This window comes from Tachysurus vachellii, chromosome 7 (assembly GCF_030014155.1).
Source record: "Tachysurus vachellii isolate PV-2020 chromosome 7, HZAU_Pvac_v1, whole genome shotgun sequence".
NCBI lineage: Eukaryota > Metazoa > Chordata > Actinopteri > Siluriformes > Bagridae > Tachysurus > Tachysurus vachellii.
The window spans coordinates 22,326,567-22,343,779 of NC_083466.1; the positions used below are offsets into that span (position 1 = coordinate 22,326,567).

Below are 17,213 nucleotides of genomic sequence, written 5' to 3' on the forward strand. Positions count from 1 at the left end.
TATATACAGTACTGTGTTGACATTAAAAGAAAATCAGTTATACCAATAGCAGTGAAATTTCACTATTCTTATTACCAGAGTTGTAGCACAAACAAAATATTAATGCAAACAATACATTCAATAATAAATAAAAATAACATTTATTGATTTGGTCTTTGTCTTGTGAATATTTTTTTATTAATGACTGCATTCATTGAACACACTGTTCGTAGAGAATACACACATACATAAACTGATTTGATTCAAGACTGGCATCATTACATCATGCATAACATTTTGGTGTCCACTTTTAAATTTTAAATAATACCATAACTTTTGGCTTACTATGTAGTCATATAATATATAATATAAAACTCCTCTTGTTTTAAATTCTCACTGAGGGCTAAAACCCCCTAAAGATGAAATCCTAGAAACGCCCCTGGTCACAACCATTTCAGGAAGTCTGAAGTGACAATGGGAACTAATACAGCTGTAAACCTTGGTGCCAGATAGAGACCTTAAGTATGCACAAAAATAAACTCATCAAAAATGTGGACTGAGACTGACTCCACAGGCTGAAACTCTCAGATGTACATGACATTTTATATTCAGGCTTTTTGCAAACACTTAAATGACATAAAAAATGACTTACACATACAGCTACAGTATGTTGTTACAATGATGCTAATCTGATTTTACAATGATGTTATGGTGTTAGAATAAAGTTATGTCACTAGTATGATGTTACAACAATGTTATGACATTTGCCTGACATTATACCGTTATTATCGCATGATGTTATTATGATGACGTTATTATGACATTCATATGACATTATGACGTTATTATGACATTAGTATGATGACGTTATTATGACATTAGTATGATGACGTTATTATGACATTAATATGACATTATGACGTTATTATGACATTAGAATGATGACGTTATTATGACATTAGTATGATGACGTTATTATGACATTAATATGATGACGTTATTATGACATTAGTATGATGACGTTATTTTGACATTCGTATGATGACGTTATTATGACATTAGTATGATGACGTTATTATGACATTAGTATGATGACGTTATTTTGACATTCGTATGATGTCTTTATTATGACATTAGTATGATGACGTTATTATGACATTAGTATGATGACGTTATTATGACATTAGTATGATGACGTTATTATGACATTAGTATGATGACGTTATTTTGAAATTTGTATGATGACGTTATTATGACGTTAGTATGATGACGCTATTATGACATTATTATGATGATGTTATTATGACTTTAATATGATGAAGTTATTATGACATTAGTATGATGACGTTATTATGACATTGGCATTATGATGTTATTATGACATTATTATGAAAACACATTAAAGTAATCCCTTTATTACATTGTGGGAATTTAACCAACTGGCATCATCTCCTCCAGAGCTGATATCACAGTGTAAAGCAGTGTAAAGCAATGCAAACTAACCTGTGGATCATTTATTTAACAATATTTATTTAACAATTATAATATAGTTACTATTCATGTCTTCAATACAAGAAACATGATTCTCACCTGCCAGTCACCTGATTTCTTGTTTTATTATTAGTCTAGTATTCTTCTGTCATGCATTAAGTGCTGGCTGTGTCACAATCCTACGTCCTCACCTTCTGCGTCCAACATTTTGGGGATGTCCAGATATTTCTCAGCCACCTCAAATGCTGTGTTCAAGTTTCCAATGGGGTCGTCCTTTAGAAGCAGAAACCCCCCCAAAAAAATCAGTTCAAACACAGCCATTGCACAAAACCACAGCAGGAAGATTTTATACAAAAAAAGAAGACAAAAGAAGAAGTAGAAATGAAAAAAAGAGCGATTTAATAAAGAAAAAGAGAAAGCACCTTTCTCAGTTTGGAGTAGTCAATCAGGTCAGGTCTGTGCCTGTGGATGAGGGCGCACAGAGCCAGGCCATCCTTCCAGCTGAACAACCACGACAAGCAGAAGAAAAGGAATGGAGAGAAAGAAACAGTGTAAGAAAGAGAGAGAGAATAATCACATAGTAAGAAAGCTGGAAAAGTGCATCAGGAAAGCAGAGAAGGGAAGGTACATAGCAAATAGAGGCAGTCTGATTCATTATCTGACTCTCACCTGATGTGGAAATTCTGTACATTAACATTCCTGTAGGGGGCAGTCTTCCTCTGGCACCACAGCAACAGACCCTCTTTAGCCGAGGTCTCTACACGGGTTACACACAGGGCACAGAATGAGGTACTTTTCTACAGCTGTAGAAAAATTTGTTCCTTTTTTATTCCCTAGAATATAATTTGATATAAGTAATATCGTCATAAGTAGATGTGGGCAATCACTGTTATTTATTTTTAAACCCTAATCGCTGTTCGTTCACACAGATCAATGAATCAGATATCATGTTTAATCAGAGTCTAGACGTTTCCTCTGTGTGCTTCAAAATGTATCTTAAGTGTGAGACGTGAACAATAACGTGTGAATGTACACAAAAGCCTTCCAGTAGAATGATAACGTTCACGTTTCCTACACATTTCAGTAGGATGATCGTCATTCACGTGGGCAGGATTTTACTTTCCACTCAAATTAATTTCTCACTGCATTCAAGTCTATTCGGTGTCCAGAGCTTTCTGTAATCCAACTCTGTTATTATCATCCACATGAATGCTGATGTACTGTTTCAGTGTTTAAGAGACAATAAGAGAGAATCACTGGGTAATTACTGGCACATTGTTTGAACTCTGTCTAATAAAAGTAGCGTACGAATGTATTCAAGTGACGATGATTGTACAGATTATGAGTTACATCTGACAGCCTGAATGTGTACCTTCCACTGAGATGTCCTGGATAGCAAAACGAAGGATGATGGTCCAGATCATTCCAAGAGTCATTTTCACATTACCATCAACAATCTCTACAGAGAGAGAGAGAGAGAGAGAGAGAGAGAGAGAGAGAGAGAGAGAGAGAGAGAGAGAGAGATACACGAAGAGTTAGAGAAATGTAATAATAGCAAATGATGCTGCACAACACACACACACACAGACACACACAGACACACACAAACACAGACACACAGACACACATTCACATATACAGACACACACAGACACACACAGACAAACACAGACACACACAGACAAACACAGACACACACAGACAAACACAGACAAACACAGACACACACAGACAAACACAGACACACACAGACAAACACAGACAAACACAGACACACACAGACAAACACAGACACACACAGACACACAGACACACACATATACAGACACACACAGACAAACACAGACACACACAGACACACAGAGACACACACACACAGACAAACACAGACACACACACAGACAAACACAGACACACACTCACATATACAGACACACACAGACAAACACAGACACACACAAACACAGACACAGACACAAACACAGACACACAGACACAGAGACACACACAGACATACACAGACACACACAGACACACAGACACACAGACACACACACAGACACACACTCACATATACAGACACACACAGACACACACAGACAAACACAGACACACAGACACACACAGACACACAGACACACAGACACACACACAGACACACACTCACATATACAGACACACACAGACACACACAGACAAACACAGACACACAGACACACACACAGACACACACTCACATATACAGACACACACAGACATACACAGACACACACACAGACATACACAGACACACTCACATATACAGACACACACAGACAGACACAGACACACACAGACACACACTCAGACAGGCACAGACACACAGACACACATACACAGATCCTTGCCTTCAGCTCCAATAGACACCAGTTTGACTCCCTTGCTGCAGATGTAATCCAGAGCTTTGTTCACGTTGGCGATTTTGTGGAAACGCATCTTGCCTTTGTCGGGTTTGGGCAATCTTTCACCTGTCCATCAGATTAGCACTCAATTATCAATCACACACCAAGACACAAACTCACACAGCTATTTGATGGATTCAGACATCCATGATGCTAATGGGTCAAACTGAACAGCAGGAAGTGATGTCAGTTATCATCCTTCCATAACAGAAACACAGTAATAGTACATTGTTGTTGTTTTAATGTAATACATTTACATTTACATTTACATTTACAGCATTTGGTATGGATACAGTATGGATAAATAGTGTAAGTGATTTTTTTTAAAAGCTCAATACTCAAGCATTTAGTTAACGTTCACGAAAAACCTCTTGATGCTTTATAGCAGCTATAAATGTAGACATGAATATTTACAGTAATGTTTTGGGATATTTTTAAATGTACATTTTTGGCTTACACACTTATTGTCAGAGAGCACCCTGCTACGTCTCCTGTGCGCGCCCCGCCCACTAGGAGCTCCTCGCCAGCATACTAACCACACACACCTGACTCTCATCTACACACTCATTTCACCGCCTATAAATACACTCACGTCACACACTCTCCCCGTCCTTTATTATCAGTATTGCTTCCGGAGTTACGCCGAGTGGATTACTTAAACCCGATTCCAGCCCAGTGCCGCGCTTCTCCAAAACGCGCACCTTTGCTTTCTTTCACGGACTGCCTCTCGTCAGTTCAGGACATTGTGGGCCGCGCCCTCAGAGCGCACCACCGGATTATTCCTGCATTTGCTGCAGGTATTTGTGTTTGCTCTGCCTAGTTTGTGTCTTATTAAACTTTGTTTGCTGCTACTTCGGCTTCCGCCTCCGTTTCCGCATAACACTTATTCAGAAGCAACTTATATTTTATCTCTTTTTTTTGTTATACAGCTGTGGCCTTTGTTTTTTTTCCCAGCAGGGCCAGCTTGGTGGTCCAGGGACTTGAACTCACAACCTTCTGAGCAGACGTCCACCATCTTAACCACTGAGCTACCAATTTGTCCTCTTCAGAGTCACTGACAAAGCATTAAATCCACACTGACTTGTTTTTGTGTGCTCAAGGTTTGGTTTAAACTTATTCAATTCATGGAACACATAGTTATAGTTTGACACAAAACAAACTAGGAACAAGACATTTGCAGCCTTCTGGTTGTACTGCACAGACCTGTGGAGGTCTCTGGATCCCATCTTGAGAATCCAACTACGACTTTTCATAAATATGTAAAGAATATTGTAATATTTGCTCTTGGCTTTGGAATAACGAGTGCTGTTCTTAATAAAATGCCTCATTAGCATAAAGCATACAGTAGCTGCATCTCATTGTATGTGAATATTAGTTAAATAATTTAATGAATACATTGGGGGGGAAATTGGGTGAAAAAATATATAGTTTGCTTTTAAAACAGATATTTGGACAGATCAGTTGTAGTGAGTTTGCATTTTTAGTTCGGACATATTTGAATGTAGCCGAATAAAAATATCTTTTTCAGCACTCAGAGACATGACCTTTTCTGCCACATGGGCAATTACTTCTTAATTATTAACTGGTGGCTATGATGAGCTTCAAAAACGCCTTAAAGTGATTTATTAGTGCTTCATCATTAACTGCTTTTTTTTTTGGAGTATCTGGTTGCTATTTGGGATTTGCAGTCGTGTCAGCGCGGATACCTGAGATGACCTCGAGCAGCAGCATGAGCTTGAGGCCATTTCTGAAGTCCTCTTCGATATTCTCGATCTGAGTGCCAGCCTTCCGCTTTTGAGAGTTACACCAGGCTGTGAATGTCTGACACACACACAAACACACACACACACACACACACAGAATGAGAAAGATTTGAGTGGCAGGTATAAAGAGAACTGAACACACACCCTTTCAGACCTTATTCTAAAAATTAGGGCTATTTTGAGACTCGCTTTTCAATAAAGAATCAGAGTTTCACTTTCCTTCAGGCTCACGGTGCTGATAATGCGTCACGAAGGAACACAGGCTGTTATTATAGAGCAGAACCCACGTCTGCGACTGCGTGTCTGCTTCCAGCGAGCGAGATTCCTCTGAACCTCAATCCGAGCGTGTGGGTGTTCAGGGCACAGCGGCAGTGCTGTGCTAAAACTGAGTTGGTGTTTGTCTGTGTGTGCGCTGAGTGATCGTTATAAAAGAGCATTAAAGGAAGTTTGAAAAAGTCAACTGTAGGAGGAGAGAGAGTTATAGAGAGAGAGAGAGAGAGAGAGAGAGAGAGAGAGAGAGAGAAAGAGAGAGAAGATAATGAAATGACATAATGGGACTGGAAAAGGTTTAAAAACAGAACGAGAGAGTGATGAAAGATTTAAGAAGGGAGGTGTGATCCGTGATGTAGATTTAGATTTAGAGTTCTGTTGCTAAATGTGGGGTTCAGCGATCATTCTGTGTTTTACTAATGATGGGGCAGGGGAAAGGGCTGAAAGAAGGAGGAACAGATAGATGGACGGGTGGATGGAGGGATGGATGGAGAGGGATGTGAAGAGAAACTGGGTACAGGGAAACAAAAGAATAAAAGAAGAGGGAGGAGAAAAAACCTGTGTACAGATGGAGCTGTGAAAAAGGAGGAAAGGGGAAATGAAGAGGATGAAGGGGAGGAGGGGTGAAAGAGTCTAAATCGGGGAGACACAGGAAACCCGAGAGACAGCTGAGAGAGCAGGATCCCAGAATGGCAGAATGTCACAGAGAGAGAGAGAGAGAGAGAGAGAGAGAGAGAGAGAGAGAGAGAGAGAGAGATTTCTATAAACTGAGTTTAATTTCTGGCAAACTGACTCTGTGTCTCTTTTGAGCTAAATGCTTCTAAATAAATCTGATCTTCCCATGCATGAAAGCTCTGTGAGTGTGTGTGTATGTGTATGCAGCTGTTAAGCACAGTCATCCATCCCCACCTGCTGTTCAGTTTCGTCTCTCACACTCAATCTTTACAAATGAGATCATCTACGATCAGCCGTTAGTGAATGCCAGTCCAGATATTCATGCCCCTTCTTACCCCCTACACCCCTTCCTCACCCCCACAACAGGTTACCCACATACTTCCTTCAGCACTGTATGATCTACAGTTCCAGTCTGCTCTTATCCAGATATACATGGTAATGCCGTTTGTGGCCGCTAGGGGCAGCGTGACTCTATGGACTGAAGTGCATCACTCTGAACATTTCCTTATTCCACAATGACCTGATTTACTAACACAAGTCAGAGAAATAGATTTCATTATATATTTAGAGCTTCTGTGTGAGCGGGATGAGAGTCTGGAAGTAGAACTGACAAATCGCCTGCCCTTTTTTTACACTGCTAAAGGGCTCGGCTGAGACACTGAGCGAGAGAGAGAGACAGAGAGAGAAAGAGAGAGAGAACGAGAGAGAGAGAGATTATAGCTTATATATTTACAAAACTACACTTATTTGACAAATGTCTTCTTAATCCACAGCTTCTCGGAAGACTATTTGGGAAGAATTATGCCTCATGTTGCGCGACCCATTCAATCCACACATGCAAAGAAATCAAACCATAGATGTCCGTAAATTAAGTTATGTTTAATAATGTTAAATGACACAGGGAAAACGTATTGAACACATGAAGAAAGGGAGGTGCAAAAAGGCATGGAAAGCCAAGACAATCAGTAATTACAAAGCAAAACTGCCCCTTGTCAATGCAAATTAATATCAGCTGGTTCTGTCCAAACTGATGGCCTATAAAAAGGTCTCATTACCAAGGTATCACACAAGAAACATCTCATGATGGGTAAAAGCAAAGAACTCTCCTAACCCTAAGACCTTCGCAACCTTATTGTTGCAAAACATTCTGATGCCATTGGTTACAGAAGGATTTCAAAGCTGAATGTTCCAGTGAGCACTGTTGGGGCCATAATCCGTAAGTGGAAAGAACATCATTTTACCATAAACAGGCCACGACCAGGTGCTCCTCACAAGATTTCTGGCAGAGGAGGGAAAAGAATTATCAGAAGTGTTGTCCAAGAGCCAAGGATCACTTGTGGGCAGCTTTGGAAAGACCTGGAATCAGCAGTTACAGTTGTTTCAAAGAAAACAATAAGTAATGCACTCAACCGCCATGGCCTGTATGCACGCTCACCACGCAAGTCTTGATAAAAATCTGCTGCCATCTACCAGATTGATGACGATGAAACGAGGGTGGACATTTCAGCAAGACAATGATCCCAAACGAGGTGCTAGAATGGCCCAGCCAATCACCTGACTTGAATCCAATTGAAAATCTATGGCAAGAACTAAAGATCAGAATTCATAGAAGAGGCCCAAGGAACCTTCAAGATTTGAAGACTGTTTGTGTGGAAGAATGGGCCAAAATCACACCTCAGCAATGCATGCAACTCGTTTCTCCATACAGGAGGCGTCTTGTACTGTAGCTGTCATTACCAACAAAGGCTTTTGTACAAAGTATTAAATATGTTTCAGTAAGCATGTTCAATACCTTTTCCCTGTGTCATTTAACATTATTAAACATAACTTAATTTACGGACATCTATGGTTTGATTTCATGCATGTGCGGATTGAATGTGTTGTTGCCAACATCTGGTGAAAATTTCATGTCAATAGCACCTTTAGAAATAAATTTACTGAGAAAAATGGTGACGTGTTCAATACTTATTTTACCCGCTGTATGTATACAATTCTACATATTTAGAACATTCCAATTCCATTAACTTTCATCCATTTACCTATCCATCCATCCATCCATCCAACCATTCAAACATCCATCCATCCATTCAACCACCCATCCATCCATCCATCCATCCATCCAAAAATTCAACCACTCATCCATCCATCCATCCATCCATCCAACCACTCATACATTCATCCATCCATCCATCCATCCAAACACATCCATTTATCCATCCATCCAAACACTCATCCATTTATCCATCCACCCATTAATCCACTTATCCGTCCACCATTTTCTGTAGAGATTATCCTGCACAGGGTCACAAAGAAGCTGGAGTCTATCTATCCCAGGAGACTCTGGGCACAAATTGGGGCACACACTGGAAAGGCTTCCTGTCAGATGTACTGTTTATTTGCTTGTTTGTTTGTTTGTTTGTTTGTTTTTAATACTGTGATAACTGTCCATGATTAAACCACGACAGAAAATGATCTCGAGCCTAAGCCCCTCTTTACACCCGATCACTTCATATGTCCTGTATCTATATTGTATCCCAGGAATTTCTATCATGTGTCTTCATGTTTATCTTTAATCTGTAGTTTATTACAGACTAAAATATATGAACATATTTTCAATATACAAATTAGCTCATTACATTATAACATCTTAAAGATGCTCAGTCATTTAGTTGCTTTATACATTTGCCTTATTCTACATTTAATTTCTTTATGAGTATTAAAACGGTTGCTAGACTAAAAATCATGATGATTTCATGACATTTCCCTCTAACATGTTTCAGTGTGTGCTGAATTTACTCCTGTGGATAAACTGTGTGAGTCAGGCCTCCTGCAGTGCTGCAGAATTTATCGTGTGTGTCTTGGGTGTGTTAAGATAAGATAAAATAAGCTAGGATAAGATAAGATAAGATAAGATAAGCTAGGATAAGCTAGGATAAGATAAGATAAGATAAGCTAGGATAAGATAAGATATAGTATACAGTATACAAAGTATACAAAGTATACAAAACACAGTATATACATACAAAGAAGAAAACTACTGTACATTTAATATGATGTGGAAAGTCTTTAACTAAATAGATTCCTGATTTTCGAGTGGGTTCTAGACGTCCACTGGAACGTTATTTAATTATTTTAAATATAACACACAACACATGCTAGTGAGGGCAAGAAGACACACATAGAAAATTAGCAATGAGGTCATTGTTGAGAAAAGAACACACACACTCCACTAATGCACACACAACACTCACACACACAATCAGACACTCGGACACACAGACACACACAATCAGACACTCAGACACACACACACACACAATCAGACACACACACACACAATCAGACACTCAGACACACACAGACACACACATACAGTAGACACACACACAGACACTCAGACACACATATAGACACACACAGACACACACATAGACACACACAGACACACACACAGACACACACACACAATCAGACACACACACACAATCAGACACTCAGACACACACAGACACAGACAGACACACACAATCACACACACAGACACACACATAGATACACACATAGACACACACATAGACACACACATAGACACACACATACACACATAGACACACACAGACACACACAGACACATAGATCCACACACAAACACACAGACACACACAAACGCACACAATGTAGCTGTAGAGCTGCAGATATGTGATATGACCCGAGAGAAAGAAAATGAACAAATGACAAAAAAAATGTTCAAATGATTTTTGTGTGTCGTTGTTAATCTCTATGCAAATTGTTCAGCTAAGCCACAATGCTGGTGTGATGTATTAATATCCCTGCTGAAAATTCCAGCTTAGTCTCAGCTGCCAAAACACACCAAGCTGCTCAAACTGTTAGAGCATCTACCTCTATGTTTTATTCTAAACATAGAGGTAGACGTCTCTACTGTACTTTTCTGTTGTTATCATTAGGGCTGTTACAGTTGCCATGACAACCGTGTCATGTTGTCCATTGTCACTGCAGTAGTTCACATGACTTCTCACGTTTTATAACAAGCATAAAATACAAAGTTTTGTATACAAGTGTAATAATAGTAACAGTTGCAACAGAATTTAGTATTTATAGCGTATACCATGTAGCTGTAAATTGTTTTATTTAGACTATGAGTCTATGCTCACAAATGACCTCAAACACCATACAAAGCGTTTTCTTTATATTGTCGGGTTTGAACGAAATTCAGTTTATTCTGTTATTTCGTGTTGAGCGATGGCCCTGGTTGGGAAACCAAATACTACACTGCCGATCTGGCTACATTTTGGATCTGAGCCAAATGAAAGAGGTGAACCAATAAATTTGGATGAAGCCATATGTTGGCTTTGTAAAAAAAAAATCCTATCGAAAGCAACTGCTTTGTGTCCTAGATACAGGAATAATTTCAAGGTAGAAGACATTATAAACAAACACAACGAAGAGATAGTCAGTCAGACAACACTCAAACTGAGGAGCCACTGGATGCAAGGGAAGGACCCAGCGTCGCTCCTGCTGTCAAGAAACTGAATCTCGGACAACTACTTAGGAAAAGATGTTTATGTTTACCTTCTAATTGTTATCAGGCCTACGCAGATTTAGCTGCATGTGCTTGAAGTTGTTACAAATATTTGCAGCAAATTTTGTTTAATATTTAACCTTTTTATTTTTATTTAGGAAACTTTCTTATTTCTTTTATATTTATTTTAGTGATTTGTAGGCTCTGTGCTCACTGATGGAAGTGCTAAAATAAACACGCTCTTTTGTTAAGAGCCTCAGATTTATATATATATATATATATATATATATATATATATATATAGATAGATAGATAGATAGATAGATAGATAGATAGATAGATAGATAGATAGATAGATAGATAGATAGATATAAGGCCTAAGTAAAATACACACCCCTCAAGAAAAAAGAGCCACCGATGGTAGTGGGTCCATTAAAAAAATCTGCCACCGTCAAAAAGCCCTAGTTATCATACACCAAGGAACAAGACGTTGTTGTTGTTTTGTACATTTCCACAGGAGGCCTACAGGAGTCACATCTCAGCAGAAGAGACACACATGAAGTTGCTTTTCTTCAATACAGCAGCTTCCTCTAGTCATGAGATGTTCAGGTACATGTGAGATATTCGGTTTTAAAGCTTGAATACACTGATGCCTTGTTGAAGTCTCCGTCCCAGTCACATTACATCAAATCAGCCAAATGATCTCAGGAGAATCACCATCCCTGATGGTTACCATGGAGACCACAGAACGGGTCTCTCTCTGTCTCAAATAGGAGTAACACTCTTCACACTGAGTGATGAGTATGTAAAGATTAAATCTGACACACGTCATGTGTTATATAAAGCTCGTTTGGAACTCTCTTGTGGTGACATCCGGATAAATAAAAACAATGTGGGGAGATTTCTAAAGCATGGGAATGAGCTGCTAATGTGGCCTCTAGGAGTGACTAAAATATTAGATCACCGTTCTCTTTCTACATACCTTTCTACATACACCATATGGATCACAACAGCTTAACCCATTAGGCACTGTTTTTAATTTGTCTTTATTTTATTTTTAGTTTAATATTGAGTTCCATGGATTCAAAATTAATAAATAATTTCTGTAAAAACAAGGTAAAAAATGTTTTTTAAAATAATTACAATTATAAATGAATAAAAAGAAAGCACATTATTTAACATCAAAGCAGCTACTTACAATCTGTTTGTATTCATAAAAAAAATATAAATGAATAAATAATAATAATAATAATAATAATAATAATAATAATAATAATAACTAGATTTGTAAAGTTCGTCGAGACAAACTTTGATGTTGGCTTTGACGGTGCAAGTATTCGCAAAGGCCGGTGCTTTTTGGAGGCGAGTGGACATAAGGGTTAGTGTTACTTTTGGAGGCAAGTGGACAGAAAGATTGTGAAAGCTACTGGACCGCTAGGGTGCCAATACTTTTGGAGGCGAGCGGACATGAGCATGTGACATGATCCGAATACCCATGAGGCAGTTCCCCTCATTGTGCTGAGTGTTTTGATATGTCACATGTCCATGTTGTGCAAATTTTTTATTTTCACGTGATGACACGTGACGACACGTGACGTGACGTGACCATAACACACGTGAGGCACTTCCCCTCATTGGGCTGAGTGTTTTGATATGTCACATGTCCATGTTGTGCAAATTTTTGATTTCGCTTATTTTGGGGGCGGGGCTATACACGTGACGTCATGTGACGTGACCAAAATACACGTGGGGCAGTTCCCCTCATTGGGCTGAGTGTTTTGATATATGACATGTCCATATTGTGCTCATTTTTGATTTCGCTTATTCTGGGGGCGGGGCTACACGTGACGTCACCAGTATACCCGGTGGGGTGCCAATACTTTTGGCAAAAAGTGGCTACTGAGGGTTTGGACATTTCATGTCAATACTGCAGTCATTATGGGATTCTACTTATTATTATACTGCATAGAACACAGGAGAGAAGCCGTGCCTGAGCTCTGCGCACGCTGCGTGTGTGAAAGCTTAGAGGAATTTTAGGAATTCCCCATTCAAGTCTATGGGACGTTCCATCGTCGACTACGGGAAAACCGAAAGTTCCGTCGGAACGGCGAGTACGGAACTTTGTCCGGAGTAACGTTCTAAAGAACCTGTCCGAGTTTGGTGTAAATCGCTCGAAAACTTGCCGAGTTATAAACCTCCAAAGTTTATAATGGAAGCGGATACGAAAAAAGGCCACTTTGAGCTTCCGTACCGGGAATGCCGGAATTCCGATCGCTTAGAAAAGTAATAGCAACAAACTTCAGACCAGGGTCTACGACATATCCGAATTTGGTGCATGTGGCTCGAAAGCCCTAGGACGAGTTACTCTTGATAAATTTGTGGCTAAGAATAATAATAATAATAATAATAATAATAATAATAATAATAATAATAATTGTTAATGTGTGCATCCATGAGTCAGAGGACAGTGAATAGTGTTTTAATGTGATGACAACAACAAAGAGTTACAGAAAAGAGACTACTGGAAAGAGAATGACACAAGGAAAGAGAGAGAGAGCGAGAGAGACAGAGGGAAGAGTGAGAGAGGGAAAAAAAGAGGGAGAGAGAGAGAATGTTGTTTCCTACAAAGCCTTAGCAGTCTTCACACTTCCACCCCCACAAGGCAGAGCAGAGACGCACACACACAAGAACCAAAAGCTCTGGGAAAAGTGTCAGAGCCGTGTAATGAATAAATGATTAAGAGGACAAGCCTTCAAATGATCACAAAGTGTGAGAGCCATCTAATGCATAAGTGATTAAGAGGACAATCCTTAAAATCTCAAAGACAGCTCCACCAGGATGTACTTCTGTACACAACATAACACTAAAGAAACTTATGAACATATGAAACATATGAAGGAGGAGGAAGCTCATCCTACTCTTCATCTGGAGTTTCAAACTATATTCAGACACATCTGAATGTCTCACCCAAAGCAGTTGGTGTGTGTGTGTGTGTGTGTGTGTGTGTGTGTGTGTGTGTGTGTGTGTCTGTGTGTGTGTCTGTGTGTGTGTGTGTGTGTGTGTGTAAAAAGCAAGCCACCCAGAGAGCAGTGCTGAAAAGTGCTCTATGCATCACACACTGAAACACAAATTGATGGCTACTAAGGTACAAAGTAGTACATATATTCATATGCTTGAAAGATTTCACATAACAACACAATTCAAACGTTTCCAACAGAAAAGAAACATTTATTGGTTGATCTAATTATAACAATATTAACAGATTAGAGCATTAAAGTGACCTTTTTCTTGACTTTTGAATATTAGGCTAATAAAGACTTATAGAGAGTGACGCACTTTACCTTTTTTCCCCTCTATTTCTCAGCTGCTCCTCTTCTGAAGTTCAGCATGGCATCAGTGGCTCAGCGCAGCTCGTACCCACATATCATATCTTCTGCTTATTCTTACCAGATGTCATTAGAAAAGACACGAGTCCCAGAATTCATCTTGCTGATATGATTCAGTCGGTGATTCGCCCAATGAACTCCTCACACCCGCTTCTGCCTGTTACTCGCTCATTTTTAAACGCGCTCACGCACGCACACACACACGCACTCACACACGCACACACACACACGCACACACACGCAACTTTTTCCCCACCGTTGAGATGGGCCCCGGTTGTCTCCGTGCGCACGCGCTGTAAATGCAGCAACGATTTAATCCCGATTTAACACTGAGAGAATTATAACTTTTTTTTTTTTTTTTTTACCGAATCGGAAGGGTCGGGAGTATCGCTGGTTATCCAAAGCAAGGGTCAATAAAGTCTAATGTGGGCAGAGATGGGAAAGTATTAAAAGACCACAGAAAGCCAACACCTACGTAGTGAATCTGAAGTGCGTAATTGGAGAGCTCAGGATCCTACAATCATCGACTGATACAGGAAAAAGTGCAGCCCACAAGTGCGATTATTTAATAGACCACGTCCCAAAATTAGACCAAAAAAAAATGACAGCACCAAAAAAGTTAAAACAAACAAACAAATAAAAATAAATATATAAAACAATCGAATAAACAAACCAGTTTAATTCAACAAAAGAACAAAACTATGATGTAGGGTGTATATAAGTTTGTATTTATCCAGAGAGACTTACATTTTTATCTCTCTCTTTTTTCTTTTATATACAACTGAGGGTTAAGGGCCTTGCTCAGGGGTCCCGGAGTGACAGTTTGGTGGACCTGGGAATCGAACTCACAACCTTCCGTGTAGTAGAAAAGCACCTTAACCATATTAGAAATAAATCAAAGGCAGTATTTAGATGCATTTCCGATGTCCTTTATTTGTTTAACATTGCTGTTAACACATCTAGGACCTTTTTCTTTAATTAACTAATTAATTAATTAATTAATTACTTAAAATAAAATAAAAACATATTTAGAACAGCAAATGCATGCTTTATTTCCTAACCAGTAGGTGGCAGTGCAGCATATTGCTAAAATCTTTTTATTTGCAGACACGGTTTACAGAGACATGCAGAAAACATTCCACAATGAAAAGCAAATGATTTGAACTTTATCAGCACAAGGAAGCTTTGTTACACTGAAATGTAGCCGGCATTCAATAACAACTAATCTAATAAACGAACCTATGTCATACATGGGGAAGCCGTGGCCTAATGGTTAGAGAGTTTGATTCCTAACACTTAGGTTGTAGGTTCAAGTCTCGGGCCGCCAATACCTCGACTGAGGTGCCCTTGAGCAAGGCACCGAACCCCCAACTGCTCCCTGGGTGCCACAGCATAAATGGCTAGCCCACTTCTCCGGGTGTGTGTTCTCGGTGTGTGTGTTCACTTTGGATGGGTTAAATGCAAAGAACGAATTCTGAGTATGGGTCACCATACTTAGCTGTATGTCACGTCACTTTACTCAGAGTGTGGTTCTAATTACATGTCTACATTTCTAGCATTTGGCAGACAACCTTATCCAGAGCGACTCACAATTTATCTCATTTTATACACTGAGAAATTGAGGTTTAAGGGCCTTGTTCAGTTGCCCAGCAGTGGCAGATTGGTGGACCTCCAATACCTTAACCATTAAACTACCACATCCTATTAAACCAAGACTGAATACACAACAGAGATGGTTAACACTCTGGTATTTTTAATCATGTGATTGATTTTTGAGATCACAGTATATCCATAGCAACTTGCAGAAGTGTCTTATTATCTCATGCTAGTCTAATAGCATTAAGCCAAACTCTGTTAGAGACCAGTTAGATTTGGAGTTAGTGCAGCAAAGAAAAGAGTACTAGTCAAGATTTTCTGTAGAATTATTGCTTGCTTAAGTGCTTAATAAAGAATAGCATATTCACTAGTTTACAGACATAAGATACCATGAGCCTAAAACACTGTTCAAAATTTTTAATTTTTTTTTTTTTTATAAAAAAAAAACAAAACAAAAAAAAAACACATTGCTAGTTTAAGTATTCATGAAGTAGGCATCCAATCGTCTTTTGAAGATAGCCAGTGACTCAACTGTCTGGACCCCTAGGGGTAGTTCATTCCACCACCTCTGTGCCAGAACAGAAGAGAATCTTCTTGTATACCTACCTTTTACCCTGAGTGATGGTGGGACCAGTTAAGTAGTGCTGGTAGCTCTGAGGGTGCAGGGTGTAGTGCGAGAAGTGATAAGATCTTAGATGTAAGAGGGAGCTGGTCCATTATTGGCTTTGTAGGCAAGCATCAGTGTTTTGAATCTGATGCGTGCAGCTACCAGAAGCCAGTGGAGGGAACGCAACAGTGAGGTGGTGTGCGAATACTTAGGCAGGTAGAAATCAAGTCATGCAGCTGCATTTGGGATCATTTGCAGAGAATGAATTGCGTTCATAGGTAGACCTGATAGCAAGAAACTGAACAAGTACCTGAGCAGCCTGTGCGGACAAAAATCCTTCTGATGTTGCAAAGAAGAAACCAACATGAGAGTGTCACATTAGCAACATGAGAGGAAAAGGACAATTGATTGTCCATGGATACCCCAAGGTTGAGAGCTGTGACTGAAAGGGAGATCAGACCGTTG

General features: G+C 39.4%; 1 protein-coding gene across 1 annotated transcript; it reads right to left on the reverse strand.

The window, feature by feature from the left end:
• Positions 1-1,155: 1,155 nt before the first annotated feature.
• Positions 1,156-14,655, reverse strand: LOC132848011 (alpha-actinin-3-like). The gene is made up of 7 exons (XM_060873517.1): positions 14,501-14,655; positions 5,618-5,732; positions 3,858-3,977; positions 2,843-2,929; positions 2,140-2,227; positions 1,893-1,971; positions 1,156-1,743 (listed from the first exon to the last, which is right to left on the reverse strand). The coding sequence occupies exons 2-7, from the start codon at positions 5,640-5,642 to the stop codon at positions 1,642-1,644; spliced, it is 501 nt and encodes a 166-aa protein (XP_060729500.1). The 5' UTR covers positions 5,643-5,732; positions 14,501-14,655; the 3' UTR covers positions 1,156-1,641.
• Positions 14,656-17,213: the final 2,558 nt, after the last annotated feature.

Bases quoted from the DNA above. Each gene is read 5' to 3' on its own strand.
- LOC132848011 (XM_060873517.1), bottom strand. From the start codon at position 5,642: ATGCTGCTGCTCGAGGTCATCTCAG. The intron at 1,972-2,139 runs GTGAGAGTCAGA...GTGGTTGTTCAG, and splicing joins GTACAGAATTTCCACATCAG to CTGGAAGGATGGCCTGGCTC. The intron at 1,744-1,892 runs GTGCTTTCTCTT...CTGCTTCTAAAG, and splicing joins ACTACTCCAAACTGAGAAAG to GACGACCCCATTGGAAACTT.